At 38.9% G+C, this 18482-nt stretch overlaps 1 protein-coding gene across 1 annotated transcript in view; it reads left to right on the forward strand.

Annotated features, from left to right (window-relative positions):
• The window catches only part of LOC119425621 (cytoplasmic dynein 1 intermediate chain 1), a 99665-nt gene that overhangs the window by 47110 nt on the left and 34073 nt on the right, over positions 1 to 18482 (forward strand). The window contains exons 11-12 of the mRNA XM_037693156.1: positions 15532 to 15678; positions 17878 to 17991. Coding sequence (XP_037549084.1) covers positions 15532 to 15678; positions 17878 to 17991 — 261 coding nt within the window. The remainder of the gene's footprint in view (positions 1 to 15531; positions 15679 to 17877; positions 17992 to 18482) is intronic.

The raw sequence follows: 18482 nt of genomic DNA on the forward strand, positions 1-18482 counted from the left end.
GCAAACACTGACCTATTCTTCTGAAGTTAGACTATTAGATGTTTGAAACGAGAACATTTTGCTCTTGTTTGCTGTGTAGTAAAAAAGATTTAGTTTTATTAAAAGAAAGTTTTATTGTTGCGAAAAACTTGTTCATCCATATTTCCTGGAATGCAGTATTTTCTGTAAAGATGACAGGTTTTTACCAGCTTGTCTGAAGTGTTGTTGGTTTATGTCTGACATGTTCATGTGATTGAAAACGATTCCAAACCAAACTTTTGTGTCAGTCTCGGTGTCATTTGGACAATTGTAGTCAGAAAATGATGTGAACATACTTTTGTCATCATGCAGATGAATGCACATGTCATTTAATTGTAATATGGAAACTAGCAATAGTTTGAGAACTATCCATCCATTATTTTTTACCCGCTTCTTCCATTTTGAGTCACGGGGGTCGCCGGTGCCCATGTCAAGCAATCACTGTGCGAGGGGCGGGGGACACCCTGGACAGGTCGCAAGTCCATCACAGGGACACACATATACAAACGAGACAAACAACCATTCACTCTCCCACTCACACCTAGAGACAATTCAGAGTTACCAATCAGCCTAACATGCATGTTTTTGGTCTGTGGGAGGAAACTGGAGTAACTGGATAAAACCCACGCATGCACGGAGAGAACATGCAAACTCCACCCAGAAAGGCACCCCGACTGGGATTTGAACCGGGGACCTGCTTGTTGAGAGGCAGCAGCTCTTCTAGTTGCGCCACCGTGCTGCTCTAGTTTGAGAACTATTATTTTTAAAAAGTATAAAATGACAAAATGGAAAATCTTGCTTTAGCTTTTATTGTCTTTGTTGTTGCTTTACCTGCTTTTAAAAAATGTAATTCAGATCTCCCTCAGCTCATTTATTCCAGTCTGTGTGCACTGTGCACTGTTGGTTTGACGCTGATTTGACTGGATTTTGCAGACGTTTCTGTTCAATTTGTTATTTCCCTTCCCATCACAGAATTAAGATTATTTCAATTTTTAGCTGCAAATTTGTAAAATGTTGCAATAATTTTGTTTTTTACTACAGAATTTGGTACCACTTTACAATAAGGCTCCATTTATAGGTAGCTAATAAATAGTTTATAGATGCATTATTAATTCATCTATAAACACTTTATAAATATTAATAACTGCTTATTATGCATTAATTAAGGGTGAGAAAGAGACAAAACTGACAAGTTTCTTGCCAAATAGGGAGCCAAATCTGTTCACCTATATATTTCATCTAGAGTTGTTACATTAAATATTTCATCATCATCATCATTGTCATGGTCATCGTTGTCATCAACTTTATTTATAAAGTGCTCTAGCCACACACTGGCCACAGATGAAACAAAGTGCTGAACTACGTTAATACCTTGTACGCATAATAAGCATATGTAAACCTATATTTTTTAGCAAATAATATTGTACTTTATCACTGCATTATAAGTATCTTCAACTAATATTATATCCTAAAAAAATTAGGTTTACAAATTTTTATTGTGCTTACAAGGTATTAACTTAGTTCAGTACTTTGTTTCAGCTGTGGCTAGTGTTAAAGCGCTTTATAAATAAAGTTGTTGATGATGATGATGTTGATGAAATATTTAATGTTACAGCTCTAGATGAAATATATAGGTGAACAGATTTGGCTCTCTATTTGGCAAGAAACTTGTCAGTGTAATCGCTTTCTCACCCTTAATTAATGCATAATAAGCAGTTATTAATGATTTATAAAGTGTTTATAGAGGAACAAAGTCCATGCTCAATAATTTTTATTTGTGTTTATAGAGGAACTAATAACATATCTATAAACTATTTATTATCTAGCCATCTATAAGGGGAGCCTTATTGTAAAGTGGTACCCAGAATTTTTATTTGTGAAGGTAAATATTTGTGCTTTTGTATTTTTATTTCAATCTTTAAGACGAGATTAAAAAAAATAAAATTTATTTGAGTAAAAATATGTAATTTTCTTACTTTTTATAATGAAACGAACAAGATGCTCTAAGTGCTGTGCGATACAGTTTTATAAATATTTTTATTAATCTATGGAATAAATTAAATCTTGAAATAAAACAAGTTGGATTAGATATTAAAACACAAATTTACTTTGTACATGTGTTTTATTTGTATTTTTATATTTTACCACTGTGGAGTTAGTTACCAACTAAAGTAAATAAACTAAACCTGCTGTCACTGTATCTGATCATGGCAGCTTTGCTTTATTTAATATTTTCATTTCATTTCTTTCTATAGCGCTTTACACAACCACGGTGATGGTGACCAAAGTGCTTAACTGAAACAGTAATTAAAATGACAACAAGTTAAAAGCAAGAAAAATGCAACAAAAAAAGAGAACCAGAAATGTCAACACATTTTTAAGTACTAAAAGCCTGTTGGAATAAAAAAGTCTTAAGCTTCGATTTAAAAGGGCCAAGTTCAGTAATCTGACGTAGATTAAGCGGGAGTTTATTCCAGAGTCGAGGGGCGGCTGCAGAAAAGGCACGGTCACCCCAGAGTTTATATTTTGTCCTTGGAACAGAGAGCAGGAGCTGTCTGACCTCAGAGACCTGGAGCGGGCGGGGAAACAACTACTCTGTTATATGAGGAGGAGCGAGGCCATTCAGAGCTTTAAAAACAAATAATAAAAGTTTTAAATCTATTATAAAACAGACAGGAAGCCAGTGTAGTGAGAGTAAAACATGTGCGATGTGGTCCCGTCTAGGAGTGTTGGTTAAAAGACGAGCTGCTGCATTTTGAACAACTGGAGGCGGCTCAGTGATGACTGAGGTACACCGACAGACAGAGCGTTACAATAATCGAGCCTAGAGCTGACACAAGCATGAACAGCCTTCTCCAAGTCCATAATCACAACTGTCTCCAGAATAAAAGTTTATAAAAATAGATTATGTAAAATGATGAATGCAGACAAAGTTAGCTACTTTAATGTCAAATGTTTGGGCAGGTATCACATTTATGCAGTTAACTGTGTAATGAGTGCAGGTTCTGATCATTGTGACTCCATTTTGCCATCAGTGCTCATTTCTGACCTGCTGAAAAAAATCCTGAAAACATAAACAGTCCAACTCCACTCTTCTCTTTAACATGATTTACTATATTTTCACACATTTTCCACATTTGTCTAACACATACATTATAATTTCTCAACATGTTTCACATGAAATGTGAACGTTTTACGACTCCACTTAAACAGCGATTGATCTGCAACATTAGTGTGTTATGCGTCGGTGTTCGGGTTGGGTTTGTACTTCAGGAACAAGGGGTCGCCTCAGCTGCGGATTCTGGTACCAGCGTGGATCCGCTCATCACGGCCATCCTGACCATCGGACCCATCATCACCTCGTCCCAGTTGGGTCCAATCTTGTAACTTCACACCAGCCTCTCAAGTGGGCAAAGTTCCACCACATGAAAGAACCGGTTAGACTCAAAACCTCTGATTAAACTCTCCCCCCACAACCGCACGCCTCCCTTTGACAGCCCCCGCTGCTACTGTCACATCCCATTGGTCTCAGTCATATTTTTATTAATATCTTACTGACTCACGTCGCTCCCTGAGCTTTTGGCACTTTCAAAAACTTTGGGCACCAGAGATGGAGCAAGTTGAAGGAGAGGGGAAAGAAGGGTGAGAGTTGAAAGAGTTGAACAGAGAATTGAGAAACAGACCGTTTTTATAGACTAAAAGTTAAATATGAAGCTGGAGTTAGTTTGTCTGACAATATGTTATTTTTGACACCCTAAATTGGTTAAGCCGAGGATTAAACTTCTAACATTGTGTTTATGTTGTAATATTTTAATTGTGCTGAGGTTGTTTTCATGGCTAAGTTAATTAACTTCTCATTCACATTGAATGTAGGAAGCAAGAGGAAGCTTTTACTTTATTGTTTGCTGTTCAAAACAGTAAATGTAGAAACTTACATGACACATACCCTGCACTATTTATTCTTTTATGTCTCTTCTCTTATTATAATAGGTGAATTTGCAAACATGTTATTTTTATTTTCTCAAAAACATGGACAGATTAAAAAAAGTCTTGTTTTTCCAGACTTGTACCTAAAAGAAATGGTCAACATTTCTGAAAAAAGTGATGTTTTATAGTCTAAAAAGTTAAGTCTGGTCCTCTGGACATTAAAAAAACAAAACAAACAAAACAAAACAAAGAAACGTAGACACGTTTCGTCTCTCATCCGAAAGACTTCCTCAGTCTGAGGTGCTGTATTCAGCTCAGTCTTATAAATAACACCTTCTTGTAGTGGATCAACCAGTTTGCTGCTGACAACCAAAACCAGCAGCAAACTGGTTGATCCTATTTTTTTTTTTTTTTTTGAATCTCCAGAGGACCAGACTTAACTTTTTTAGATTTTTCTACTTGGATTATTGAGCATGCATCAGGATGTTTTATAGTGTTAAATCTGTTTGCAATGCAAGCTAGCAATATTACAGTAGCTTGTAAATCCTTTGCTTTAAAAAATAGAAAAACAAACTGAAGTTTGTTAGGAATAGAAATATAAAGTATTAGAAAAGACCAGAGTTTTGCTTTCTTAAAGAGAAAAATGCATTGAAGCTATAAGTGGCAGTGAAAATGTGAGTCAAACTAACAAAGAAGTTGACGAAGGTAAAGAAAACGTAGCTCTAGAAAACAGAATAAGTCACTTTTTGTGCTCTGGGAGTCTTTTGCTCCATTGTTTGCTTGATGAAATGGAGACTCTGGCTTGGTAATTCTCTCTCCTTGCCAGAGACCGCAGAGTGACAAAATCTGTGGGGTGTCATAAACGAGCGAAGCCGGGGGGAAAAAGGTGGTTGGGAGGCAAGGCGAGGTTGCGAAGTCTTGATGCAGGGAAAGACAGTCAGATCCATCTGGTCCTGATAAGGTTGAGTCGAAAACAGATGAGTGTGGTGAGGGGGACAGGGTGTGGGGGGAGACAGAAGGAAAAGAAGGATGAAACATTATGACTGGGAGAAACTAGTGGCTCGATCAGGCCTTGCTTTTTCTTGTCTAAGTAGCACTTTCACTCCATTTCTGCCTTCCCAAGACTTCTTTGATAGGTTTGTTGCTTGAGGGAAACATGACCAAGTGTAGGATGCAACAAAGGTGGGATATTTAGCCACTCACTAGCTTTTTTCTTCCTAAAACGTCTCTTAATCCCTTGCTATGTATCACCATTCATCATATAGTATAATGTGTATTTTATCCTTACATAACACTTCTCTTTAACATAATACAGGTGGACAGAAACATTGAGCACTGGGAACCTTTGTGCAAGAAACTGTAGTTAATGTTTGTTAGTTTCATCTTAAATACAGAGGAAAACCAAAGAAACACACTGTTCTGACAATGAAACCCTCTAAAACCTCCATGATCCGTCTGAGGTCCAGGACGCCAAAGAGATTTTTGCTGCTACTTTTTCTTCCGGTAGTTTCCATTCCCTACGTCCTCTCCTTTTGGTCTGGCAGGAGCTGACTTAGCAGGTGTCTGACCCGCTCTGCAAGGGAGATGAGAAGCATTTACAGAGCTGCTCTGCATTTGGAAATGTCAGGCTTAGCGTGAAGTCAGTGCTGATTTGGAGATTCAGTAACACGGCATTTAGACAGATGTTGTGATTGTATGAGGGGCATTCCAGAGGCTGAAATGTAGAGAAAGTGGGGAATGGTTGTGAAACTGGAGCAGCTTCATGTAATAGAAAAAAATAGATTCATGAAAATGGTTATAATCGCTGTCTTAATGTCAATTGGATAAGAAGATTGGCAGTTCATGTTTTCTTACTCCAGATTACCAGCAACCAGCTCACTTTTGTTCTGTTGCTACTGATCTGACTGTTAATATTTTTCCATTTCATTTTCATTTACCCTTTATTTATACAGGTAGTCTCACTGAGTCATGAGAACTCATTTTCGAGAGAGCCCTGTTTAGGGAGCAGATGGTTAAGGGCATTGCTCAGGGGTCCAGAGTGGGACGAACGAGGGTGGAGGGAGGTGTGGGTGTTTTACCTTTTCCACCCACAGTTTGATGTTGATGGTACCGGGAGTTGAACCTGCGACTTTCCAATCACAGACCCATCTTCTAACCTCTGCGCTACCACTCCCCCAATATATAATATAATACGTTGCTGCGGAACGCAGAAAAAATAAAATACATTTATGTTTTAGAATGACTGAGTATGTATCATGCCTGCAAACTCGTAGTTTTTCGGCGAAATTTGCTGATTTCAAGCAAAAATATGTCACTGTTTACGTGCAGAGGCGGTGCCAGGGCGGCGCCAGGGGGCACTAGAGCACCCCCTGGAAAAGTCATAGCACCCCCGTAGCACCCGCAAGAAAATATCAGATTATTTTCTTTTTCATCTAAGTTAATATTCTTTAATATGTGGTTGTTGTGATACTTTCCTCACAAAACACAACTAATTAAAAAAAAACAATCATTGATTATATTGAGTTTTTAAAAAATCCGATCTCACAACAGGAAATGAACCTCCGAACCGTAAGTGAAATTTCAAGTTACTGAAAGTTAGATAAACATTTGAAAAGTGCACAAAATGCAAAAATGGACCGTTTTCTATGACCCAAATTGCCTCTAATGAAATCAGAGAAGGAGGATTTTTTGGAAGCAGACCGCAACCAACAAATAAACAATAATTTGAAAGAAGCGAGCATGCATCAGGATAATTTGGAAGAAGGATCAAGCGTACTGCCATCCTTCCACATCTATGGAGAATGCTGCTAACGCTAGCGCTGGACAGCTGGAGGATGGAGCCAGCACGTTCAGCTACCTCTGGACAGTTCTCGGCGAGTCCTCTTCGTGGTGTATCCTTGTCTGATCCACCAGCAGAACCCCAGAAAGACGAGAGGTGCCTTCAACACTGACCCAGTAAGGAGCAGAAACTGGTGACATGATGCGTCTGATTGTGCCATTTTAAGCCGATGCAACTTAGTAAATCATTTCCTGACTTACAGTGATAATAAATGACTTCATCTGATCCCATTAAATAACTTCTTTCAAACAAAATCCAAAGTAAACAATTTATTAAAATAGTCAAACTTTGTCTAAATTCATGTGCGTATAAAACTGAAATAATTCCTGCTCAGAGTCAATTTTGCCTTAGATAAGAAAATGAAGCCTTGACTTCATTAGTATTGTTTGTTTATTACTGTTGTTGATTTTTAGTTTGATTATTTTTGTAATAAAACTTCAAAGACAACTTTGGTCTCTTCATTCAGATGAATATTCATTTGTTCTGGTATAGAACTCTGTAATTAACAGATTCAACTTCAGTGATAGATTCTGATAATTAAAGGGTGAATGTATTAATTAAGTTGTTGTTGGTTAGTAAACTGACCAGCTGGTGCTCCACTTTAATGAATGAAAAATAAATAAATAAATGTAGTGGAGCTGAGATGGAAAAGGTGTCACCCTTCTTCCTCCATCTCAACCTTCATTACTGCTACAAACTTCTACCCTGAGGCTGTTAGACTCATGAATCCCTAGTCTGGATTATCACTGTGAAAATTACTGTGAAAAAATTACTGTAATGCCACGTTATTGTTGATATGTTGTTGTTGTTGGGGCAACAACACCACCAGCCTGATCAAGAAAGATCATCAGAGACTCTACTTCCTCAGGCGGCTGAGTCGAGCTGGTCTGGGAAGCTCAGTCCTCACCTCCTTCTACAGGTGTGCAGTGGAGAGCATCCTGTGCTCCAGCATCAACGTGTGGCATGGAGGCTGCACAGCTGCAGAAAGAAAAGCTTTGCAGAGAGTGGTGAAGGCTGCACAGAAGATGTTGGAGTCAGTCTCCCCACCATCACAGACATCTACACCTCTAGATGCAGGAAGAGGGCCACCTGCATCATGAAGGACCCCACTCACCCAGCACACACACTTTTTGCCCCACTCCACTCAGGAAGGAGGTTGAGGAGCATTAAGTGTAGAACCACTAGACTGAGGAACAGCTTCTACCCTGAGGCTTTTAGACTCATGAATATCTAACCAGGATAATCACTGTGAAAAATCACATCATGTTGCTGCTGATCTGTTTCATGTTGCTGCTGCTCTTTTTCATGTTGTTGCTGATCTTTTTCATGTTGTGTTCATGCGTGCTTAATTGCTTACACAGACTCATGTTCATGTTTGTGCTGCTGTTCGACGTAATGTTTTTATGCTATTAGTGCTTAGTGCATATTTAGTTGATGTTTTTGTTAGTTCATATCTTAGATGTTATCACTGTTTTTCTTTTACATTTTATTGTTGGATGTAACTGGGACCCTGTGTACACAATTTCGTTCCACCACATGTACCACATGAGGTGGAACGACAATAAAGAATCTCTGACTCGCTCTGATATGTGCTGCTGACTATCCATGATGCTGATTTATTTCATGTTGCTGTGTTCATTCGTATCTTATCTTATCTCTTGAATAAACTGAATCTTATCATATCTTAGATCTTATTATGGTTTTTCTTTACAATTTGTATTTTTGTTGGATGTAACTGGGACCCTGTGTACATAGTTTTGTTCCACCTTATGTACCACATTTGATGTGAATGACATTAAAGACACCTTGACCTTGACCTTGAGAACTAAAAGAACAAATGATCCTTCATAGCGCCCTCAGTAAAATGCTTAGCCCCTCCTTAGCACCTGCAGAAAAATATCTCTGGAGCTGCCACTGTTTACGTGAACCATCTAAATCCGATGAGTTTTTTCGGAGGGGTCAGAGGCGTGGTAGATGGCTTCATTTCCCATTGACTGGACTTAACGTAGCACTAAGATAGCGCTACGTAAGTCCGTTGTGCTAGCTAGCTTGCAACAAAGCTTGCGCTAGCTTGTAAGCGCTAAGCTAGTGCACTTTCGTAGCGCTGGCAGTTGTGATGGGGGGTGGGGGTGCTTTAGAGAAGCGCAGCTTCACGTCTGCAGCATCTTAGCTAGTGCATCTGGAATACGCGCTGCTAACTTTGCGCTACATATTTAAGACACAAGTTTTTGCTATTAGCAAAACACTTTGCTATATATGTTTTCTCTGGTTGGCTTGCTGTTGTTGTTGCTTGTTTATTGTTTGGTTGACTAGCCATCTTTCCTATCTATGTCCTAAATAAATTAGGATATGTTAGTAAATGTCTTTTTACCTGAAGAATTTTGGCTTTTCCCCTAGTTTTTTTTCTTGGAGTAGACCAGAATGCTCAATTTACATCTTAAAAATCACTAAATCTTCTGGTGGGGCGGCACAGAAACCCCCACCCCACACTACAGGTGCTAGGTTTGTCACCTTTTTCATCCCTTGTGAGTTTGCAGGTATGATGTATAGTATATTTAGTGTTTTACAGTCAGGTTTTGACTCTGCAAAAAGAGTTTCCCTCAAACAGATGCAAAGTTGGAATTAAAGTCATAAAGTGGCAGGAGTTCAGACAAAATAAAGGAATACACACATTTAGCCAAAACCCACCATAATTCAGCTCTAAAGTCAATCATTCATTTCCTACATGGCACAGAAAGTGAGAATTTAACTCCCATTTAATTTAAATCAGACTTATTGCAGCAAATTGGTCTTATTTTGATATCTGATTGCAAATCATACTTTTAGACAAGACTATTAGTCCAACACATATGAGTTAATCTTTAACACAGATTTAAATTAGCTGCTGGAGGGTGTCAGCCGTACCTTCACTAAGCCTGACGGGACTTGCAGGCAAAATGTGTGGTTTCTCAAAGAGAGGATTCAGAGTTTAGTTGGAAATTTTCCTCTTAAGATGCCAACACTGATAGGACTTTAGAGTTAAACTAACATATGGAGAAAATTGGAGGGTCTCTTGATTTGATTTAGTCTCTCTCTGTCATTACTCATGTGGAGCAGAGATGTTTATGTAGGGTGGTAACTTGTAGAAGACAAAAAAGAGAGCAGGGAATGTGGATGTTTCATGTTTGAGTGTTTATCCTCTAGATTTTACGTGTTTATTTTGAATTTCTGATGGCGTTAATAGTAAAGTGAGTAAAAAAAAACTGGAGACAGTATATGTTGTCATCTAAATTGTTACTCTTTAGAACATTTAAAAACTTGAGATATTCTGATTTTATAGAGATGAAAGATTTAGAACAAAAACAGGGTTTCTTCTGCTTTTTCTGCTGTGAACTTCACATAAGAACTGTATGTGCAGAGTAAGGGTTAAGACTTAAATATTTCACCTTATAACAAAGAGAGGGGCACAGAATAAAGAAAAAAATAATCTATTTATCACTAAGATTATGTTTATTAAAATTTGTAATTAAACAGTGTCGAACTTTATGTTAAAAGAAGAAAATAGAATAAAAAATAATTTGGACTTCCTTCCTCCTTTCTTGTCCCTTGTCATGAACGAAAGGGGGCAATTAGAAATACCCCCATCTGTGAATGCTGTGAGCACAGTAATATGAAAAATAAATAAATCAACTCTACTGACTTTCATTTTGGTGTGTAACAGTTGCTGTTTTAAATGTGCTTTGTAAATAAATTTGACTTGACTTATGTGGCAGCATCTAGGTGTAATAATAGTTTCTTACATAAATTGGGTTGCCCGGTCAAATTCCAACATGGCTACCACCATATAAATATAATAATAATACTACTACTACTAATAATAATAAATAAATTATATATACATATGTATTTGTGTGTGTGTGTGTGTGTGTGTGTGTGTGTGTAAACCAGCCACTCCTATCGTTTGAGCAAACTATGCTTTCTAGTTTTTATCTTGCCTACAAGTATAGTTTCCTAAAATGACTGGGGTGGCCACTGGGGTGACAAGATTAACTATGGTGGCCAAGGCCACCATCAGCCACCCCCTGGCTCTGCCATGGCACCTGTTGGTGAATAAATTGCTCCCTCCACTCGCCAGAATCCGTCACATTGTGCTGCCTCGGACAAGAAAAAACTAAACTACATCAACATACAGGTTGTTATTTTAAAAGGTGGCCATACCTCAGTGGCTGTGTCTTGACATGCAAATAAAAAATACACCATAGGCAGTGTGCGCCACATAAGGTCAAAAGATTAATAAAAATCAGTGCAGAAATGTTTTGTAGAAATGTAATATTGAAAAGGCTCTATACATGTGCGTCAAATTTTTTTTTTAGTGTGGTGTTTGTGTACAAAACATGGCAGAGCATGCATGGTTTGGTTAGCTTTTTGTTGTATGAAGAAGAGATCTTTAAAATTTTCCTGTTAAAGAATCACTAATGGGAAAAGGTGTTTGCAGAATACTGACTTTAAATGTGATCATGGTAAAGGCAGAGGCATGTGTTTGAGCAGCTTGCACCGCTGAACAGTCAAGAATAAACGCCTCTTACGTTTAAGCTGTTGCTAACATACCTATTAGTAATAATTTAACACTGTAGATTTCAGTGTTTTTTTCTTTGAATTTTGTTTATGTATCAAATGTAACATAAAGTTGTCAAAGTTTTATAGTTTAGGTTGATACCAGTCGTTCTCTTTTTAAAGTTTAGATGTTTTTGCTCATGATGGCTAATCCTGTTAATAATACACATTAATAAAAGCTAAAACTTCAGCCCCACTTTTGGTCACACTGTGTAAATATACATTTCAGAAGGAGTCCTCCTGGCAGCTGACGAACGACTATTTTCGTCGTCCGAAGTTCTGTTTATTTTGAGTCTCCACGTCTGAAGCGACTGCGTAGCCGTTCCTCTGGATTGATCCTCTGAAGTAGCAAAGAAATAAAGAGTGTTTTCTTTCCCTTTGGTTTGTTTTCCAGTCGCCTTTCAGAATGAACTGGGGTTTTGGCTGCGCTGCAGATGGTGTGGTGGCAGGGATGGAGAGCGAACAGAGAAAAAAATGAAAAAAGAAAGAATATGCAAAAACATATTTTACTATTGCAGACTTTTTTTGGTCTCAGTTGTAGGATAACCTCCTGCAACACTGTGCTTCTTTCAAACCCGTTGCTCATGATGGTCAGTGTTTATATTAATATATCAATAATATTGACAGATTTGCATCATCTTTAAAATCTGCTGGAAAAGATGAAACAAGCACTGTTTGTAAAACAGCGACAAAACTGCCGAGTCTGTGTGAAGGTTTGATTCGTGCTTCGAGTACTCAAAATCAGCTGATTTACGAGCTAAGCCGTAAGATGGGAGTGATTTGTGAGTATCACAGGCCACCTCTGGCTTCTGGGACTCAGCAGCATGTTGGGGACAACCTTGGAGGGGGCTCATTATCATGGGCCAGTGGAATGCCCACAAATCTGCCCATTTTGGATCGAAAGTACCAGCAGGACTCAAGGCTGCCAAGAAAAAAAAAAAATCAACAATTGTGTCATCTGAATTTGACTCCCCCGTTTGGCCTCGAAGCACGCCAACTTATGAAATTTCTCATGGGATATGTGTAAATTAAGGAAAAGCTATGTCTATTGCAACCAAACACTGCCCGCCCCCCTGCCGAGAACTTTTGTGAACGCTTATCAGAGCTGTACCGGCAGACACCAACATCTTATTAGGACTATGACCTATCTGGAAGTGCTTCGTGGACAAATCTCACCGTCTTTTCATCAAATGCACATGTAATGTGTTTATAAATGTTCTTGCTGCTAGAGTTATTTGATGTCTTAAATTGTGTCCTGATAATAACTAGGGATGCACGATCCACTTTTTTTTACTTCCGATCCGATCCCAATACCTATATCTGAATATCGTCCGATACCGATCCAGTTCCGATATCATGATCATCATTGATTTTATATAAGGCTGTAATAATCTGCTCTCAAGTACAATTTGTACAAATATATGCATGCATGTCAAAAAAGGCAACTTGAGGTAAGTTTTATTAATGTTGGATAAGTTTTAAAGTTAGAATTATATTCTGCTAACACAAAACATGTTTATTTTTATTCCTAGCTTTAAAGTGGATATTAAAGTGATTAATTTAAGTGATTGTTTAAAGTTGTTTTAAATTTTTTTAAATAAGGGGCAGATATAAGAATTTTTTTCTTCTTTCTGCACTCTTTTGATTCAATGTTTTCTTTTTCATGATTTTTTTAAAATTTTGTTTCATTTAAATGAATGAATAAATGAATAAAATAAAATGTTAAATGGCTTCAAAGACCTGCTAAGTTCATGGCATAAACCAACAGACAGGTTCCTGTTTTTAGTATTTTACATCACTTTATAATGTAGCTGTTTATGTTTTTAATATATATAATTTTCAAATCATATGTTTTTTAATGATTGTTTACTGTTGTACTGATAAATATCTCCTGGAGGGTAAACTATATCTTGGCTGCAAGTATCAAGCTGTGAAATTCTTCGTTTTCTACAACTGATAGTGTTGGTCATTAATTATGATGAAGTTTAGCAACTTCTCTGTAAACATTTGAGCTCCGTGGTTTCAGCGACGTCTTCTTCTTGTTCAATCCGAAGCAGGCAGCCTGATTTGGGGCAGCGCGCTCAGTCTGTCCCTCCTCAGAGACGGGCAGACTGAGCGGGGCAGATTGGACGGCTGGCCGGTGTCGAGTCGCCTCTTTTGGTTTGACCAAAGAGCAGCGCCCCGCTGAAGCCACGGAGCTCGAATGTCCATCATAAAACTAACTTTACCGTGGTTTAATGTGACGTTATGGCTCTGTACACATTGCACGTTGCTGTCTTGTTTTGTGGTGTTTAGTGTAAAATACTTCCACACAGCAGACATGATTAGATGAAAAGTTTGTTAGCTGTTAGCTACAGTGCTGCTAACTCAGTCCTCACATTGTAGCTGCTGCAAACTGTGAACTGGATTTCCTGAATGTGAGACGGGTCTTATTACTCTGGGTTCATGAGACACGCCTCCGTTCAGGAAATCCATTCCGTAGTTTGAAGCCAACATTCATCATGGATTAGAAATATCGGCAGGTGGATCGGAAAATCCGATACGTAAATTATGCTGGTATCGGAGGCCGATACCGATACTGGATCGGATTGGCCCCATCCCTAATTCACAAGATGTGAAGAGATTTTTTTGTAATACCACTATCTTATCCTCATGGCCTTTTCCCCCTTTTCTATCTAAAAAGGGGCGGCTGTGGCTGAGTGGTTAGAGCAGTCGTCCGCCAATGCGAGAGGTGGGGGTTCGAATCCACCAGCAGTCACATGCCGAAGTGTCCATGGGCAAGACACTGAACCCCTCATAGCCTCTGACGTGTGTCCCATCAGTGTATGAATGTGATCTAAAGCTCTGATTAGTCTCTTTAGAATGATTTGTTCAATTAGTTTTGTATAGATCTAGTAGAGTGCTGTATGAATGGGTAAATGAGACACAGATTGTAGTGTAAAGCGCTTTGTGTATCTTGAAATAAGATAGAAAGGTGCTATATAAGTACAGTCCATTTACCAAAAAAAGTATTCTGACAAATTATAAGAGGCTGCGCTCTCAAGGATCAACAGCTACGTGCACCCTGCCCATCTTTCGGACGACTGTACAAACATAATCTCAGTGTACTTCAGTACAATGATAATAAAGCTTATTCTGATTCTGATTGTAAAGCAACTTTAATGTAACATTTTATCGCTAAATATTTAGATTGTTATATTGTTCAAGGAGCGTTTAATTAAACTGTGTGTTTATTTGCAATTGCAATTTGTTACAAATTAAAAACAACATAAATTATTGCTTTATTAATGATTTGATTTTAAAGGATTCTGATGATTATTGACAAGCTTGGCCTCACGTCTCTCACGTCACAGCCTGAGAGTTGCTGCTTTAACGAGAACAATCTGGAACATAATTTTCAGGAACAATAAAACTGTCATCAGTGTTCCTACTAATTAATCTACGACCATGTTAGGCAACAGGTTTCTTTTTGCAAAACACACTCTGCCTGCTTGTAGTTTTTCTATTTTTAAGTGTTGGAGAGCTTCATGCTTTCATTTTCACGTGACCCCAGATTACTTGTAACTTATTTCTGCTCTCCATTTGATAACGCGCACCACTACTTACCCTCCTGTTGCGCTTCGCCACAGGCTGAAACATTTTCTCATAACCCACAGTTGCTTCGGTGGCTCTGGGTCAGGAGGAGCTCACCATTTCACACAGTAGCCCATACGGGACGATCATTGAAGAGTAACCAAAACTCAATAAACACAGCGTTCAGGGTGGGGAGTGAGTTCAAGGGTGCACTTGTCACAACGGAGACTACACTGAGCGCTCCAGTGGCTGCTGGGGTTTTGATGCTGTAATGTGAAACGACTGGGGCAGAGGGGGTTTACAATCTCCCTCTTTGTCTGGTCTCCACCCCAGCGTCACCCCTGTCTCCTCTCCTCAGCAGACCTTCTCACTGACCAAACTCATCATCTTCATCTCTGTCTGAGTCCCCACGTCTGCCACCCATCGCGATGTCTCCATGGCTTGTTTTGCGCGTCCAGTCTAGCGTTACTGTTTTCAGCCCATACCGGTCTTTTCATCCGCTTCTTTCCCACGCCTTGACGTTGTACAGAACAATATGACTTCTCTGTATCACTCACATGTTTCCTCCTCTCTCTCCCCAGTCTCCAGTGGTTTCTGTTGGTTTTGCCAAATTTCATCCCAACCTGGTAGTCGGTGGAACTTACTCAGGTCAGATCGTCCTGTGGGATAACCGCAGCCACCGTCGGACCCCTGTCCAGAGGACTCCCTTGTCTGCTGCTGCACACACCGTAAGATGAGTTCCCACTGTTGGTATGGCATACAGCTGTAGACCAGTGAACAGAAGTGAAATCACACCCCATTTCCATTGAGGTATCTGACAGAAGTGGGGAGTTTTTTAAGAGATTATTGGTTTGGGCCCTGTGTGAAAGTAACCAAACACATTAATGAAAATAACTAGTAACAAACAACAAATGCAGTAACTGTCTCAACTAACACACAAACAAAATCACAATTTCCCATGGTTGCTTGTAACCTCAACAGGGTTGCATTCGGGCCTAAAATAATCCGACCCCACCCAGCCCCAGCTCGTATCCATTTTTTCTGAACCCGACCGGACCCGACCAGTTTGCCTGTAATTAGAGGCCTGAACCCGAAAAAAACATTTTATTTACTGCTTTTGTAAGCAAATCAATTTAACATATTTTTAAACATATTTCAAAGAAAGGAAGATATAAGATGTCTTATTTCACCTATTGGATATTAACATAAAAACAAATAGTCTAAAAAATCAACTCTAAAGCTAGGCTATTATACAGATGAACAAAAATATTTTTAGAGCAAAATTATTTGGAATTACTTTGTAAACAAGGCTATTTTAATTGAATGCGCTGCTCACGTCGGCTTTTGTAGATGCTGAAACTTCCTTCACCACAGATGACAGCAGGTTCAGAGACGTGTGCGGCCGATGATCAGCTGATCCATCTGAGCTTAACTGGACTTTTGTTTTTTTACCTCTTTCAACCAGCCGGTCGAACCTGCCTCCTCAACAAGTAGATTAATACAATTTTATATTGTGCATTCTTATGTAGTTTTCTTTGTGCTGTTTGATTCATAAAACCGCATCAAAAGCCCGAGACTGACCCGGCCCACCCATAAAGAACATTATTTTGGCCCGACCTGGCCCAAATTTCGGGTTGGGCTGGGCCAGGCCTGGGCTCGGGTTAGAAATCGCAGCTGTGGTTGTGTTGGTGGTTTATAACATACAAGTTATTGAACATGTCAGTCATGGAATTACAATGTTATTATTCTCAGTACCTTCACATCAAGAAGCGCATGAACAAGAACACCTCCACAAAGTTCATTTTTTGTCAACTTCGTTACAGTGTGCACACTTTTTAAACGTACTAATAATAGATCCCATGTGGGTTTTCATATTTTAAATATTACAAATGGACTGATGTGAATGCAAGCCACACACATTCTGTTGTACCTTTCAACTGCATTCATGGTGGGCTGGTTTGTTTTATCACATTTTACTAGAAAACCAAGAAATTAGCTGAGGTAAGAGTAAAATGCACAAAAGATCAAGCATTACTAATATAAAGTAAACATTAGCCGTGCTGTGATTGGTGGTGGGTGATGGGCTTACAAATCAAATCAAATTCTGCTTAGGGCCAAATCTGGTTACAAACTAAGAACACCGCTAAAACAAACATTTCAAATGTTGAAAACTGCAGGAAAAGTGTAAACAGAATAAAAACTGCATGAACTGAAAACTTCCAAATCCAAAGTGAATTTAGTCAAAGAAGAGCCTCTTCCCTCTGAGGATGTGTGTCTCAGGGCGCTCGCACACATCCACTCCACTCTCACACTCCAGACAAAACTGAAAGGTAGCTCAGTTCAACAGCCTCAACAAATGACTAATGAACGTGCACGTCCAAAAACCAGAGGCCTTTTATCATGTCAGCGACGTCGCTGCGTCCTTATTGCAGGTTTAAAGAGGCTGTAGACCTGAATAATGTGACCGCTGCTCTCGTCCTCTCCAGTTAGAGGGAGCAGCTTGCTAGCATGGTGCTGATTGCTGAATGGACTCTTTGTGCAGCCCAGCAGACAAATCAATTACTGCCTAGTAATGATATAATGGCTTCACACACTTGTGGATCTGAACAGCAGCCCGTGGCCCCACCTCAGGAGGGTTTAACGGGACGACTGCACAGTGGCATGTGAGCTGCCCTGAACCTGGTTTGGTTTGGATTCTCAAAGTATCTCAAGATGGCACACATTTCAGCATGAAATTATATGATTATAACGTCCAAATAGATGATAATTAATCCAGTTTGAGCAGAATAATGTGTTTTTTAATTATAAATGAATAGAATGAAGTCATAGCACATTAACGATGCATCAAAACTCGTGGTGTCATTTTGACGCAGCAGATCTTCAGAGGTCTCAGCCCCGTGTTTCTCTGTCTGTGTGATCGTGTGCAGCACCCGGTGTACTGCGTCAACGTGGTCGGCACCCAGAACGCCAACAACCTGATCAGTGTATCTACAGACGGCAGGATGTGTTCGTGGAGTCTCGACATGCTTTCTCAGCCTCAGGTACACCAAACGTTCACACAACACCAGGAGCTCTGAAGAGGGAGACGTTCTGCTTCTTATTTAATGTCCTTGAAGAGGAATGAAAATCAAAATGCTCTAAAGTGAACGTACAGAAGTTGTGTTTATTATAGTCAATGCAAATAAAATATTTATTTTATAAAATATGTTTTGTGTCTGTGCAAAAACACCCACAATTACTGTATTTTTTTCTTTGATGCCACTTTCTTTGATGATTTTAGTTCTAGTTCAAAAATTAAAAGTAGAATTTATTCATTTTTGTCTATTTGAATGAGTTCGGTGTGTAAAGCTTATTGCTTTGACAAACATGACAAATAATTTAATACATTTAATCTTATTATGTGAAATTATGTGCTCTTTTAGAGCGTTTAGAGTTTAGAAACATTGTTTAGAATATTGAAAGAGTATGGGAAGGGTTTAAAACACCTATAAATAATAAAATAAACTACTACTTATTACTTGTACTACTATTC

The sequence above is a fragment of the Nematolebias whitei genome, chromosome 19 (assembly GCF_014905685.2).
Source record: "Nematolebias whitei isolate Nwh7 chromosome 19, NemWhi1, whole genome shotgun sequence".
In the NCBI taxonomy this organism is placed as follows: Eukaryota; Metazoa; Chordata; class Actinopteri; order Cyprinodontiformes; family Rivulidae; genus Nematolebias; species Nematolebias whitei.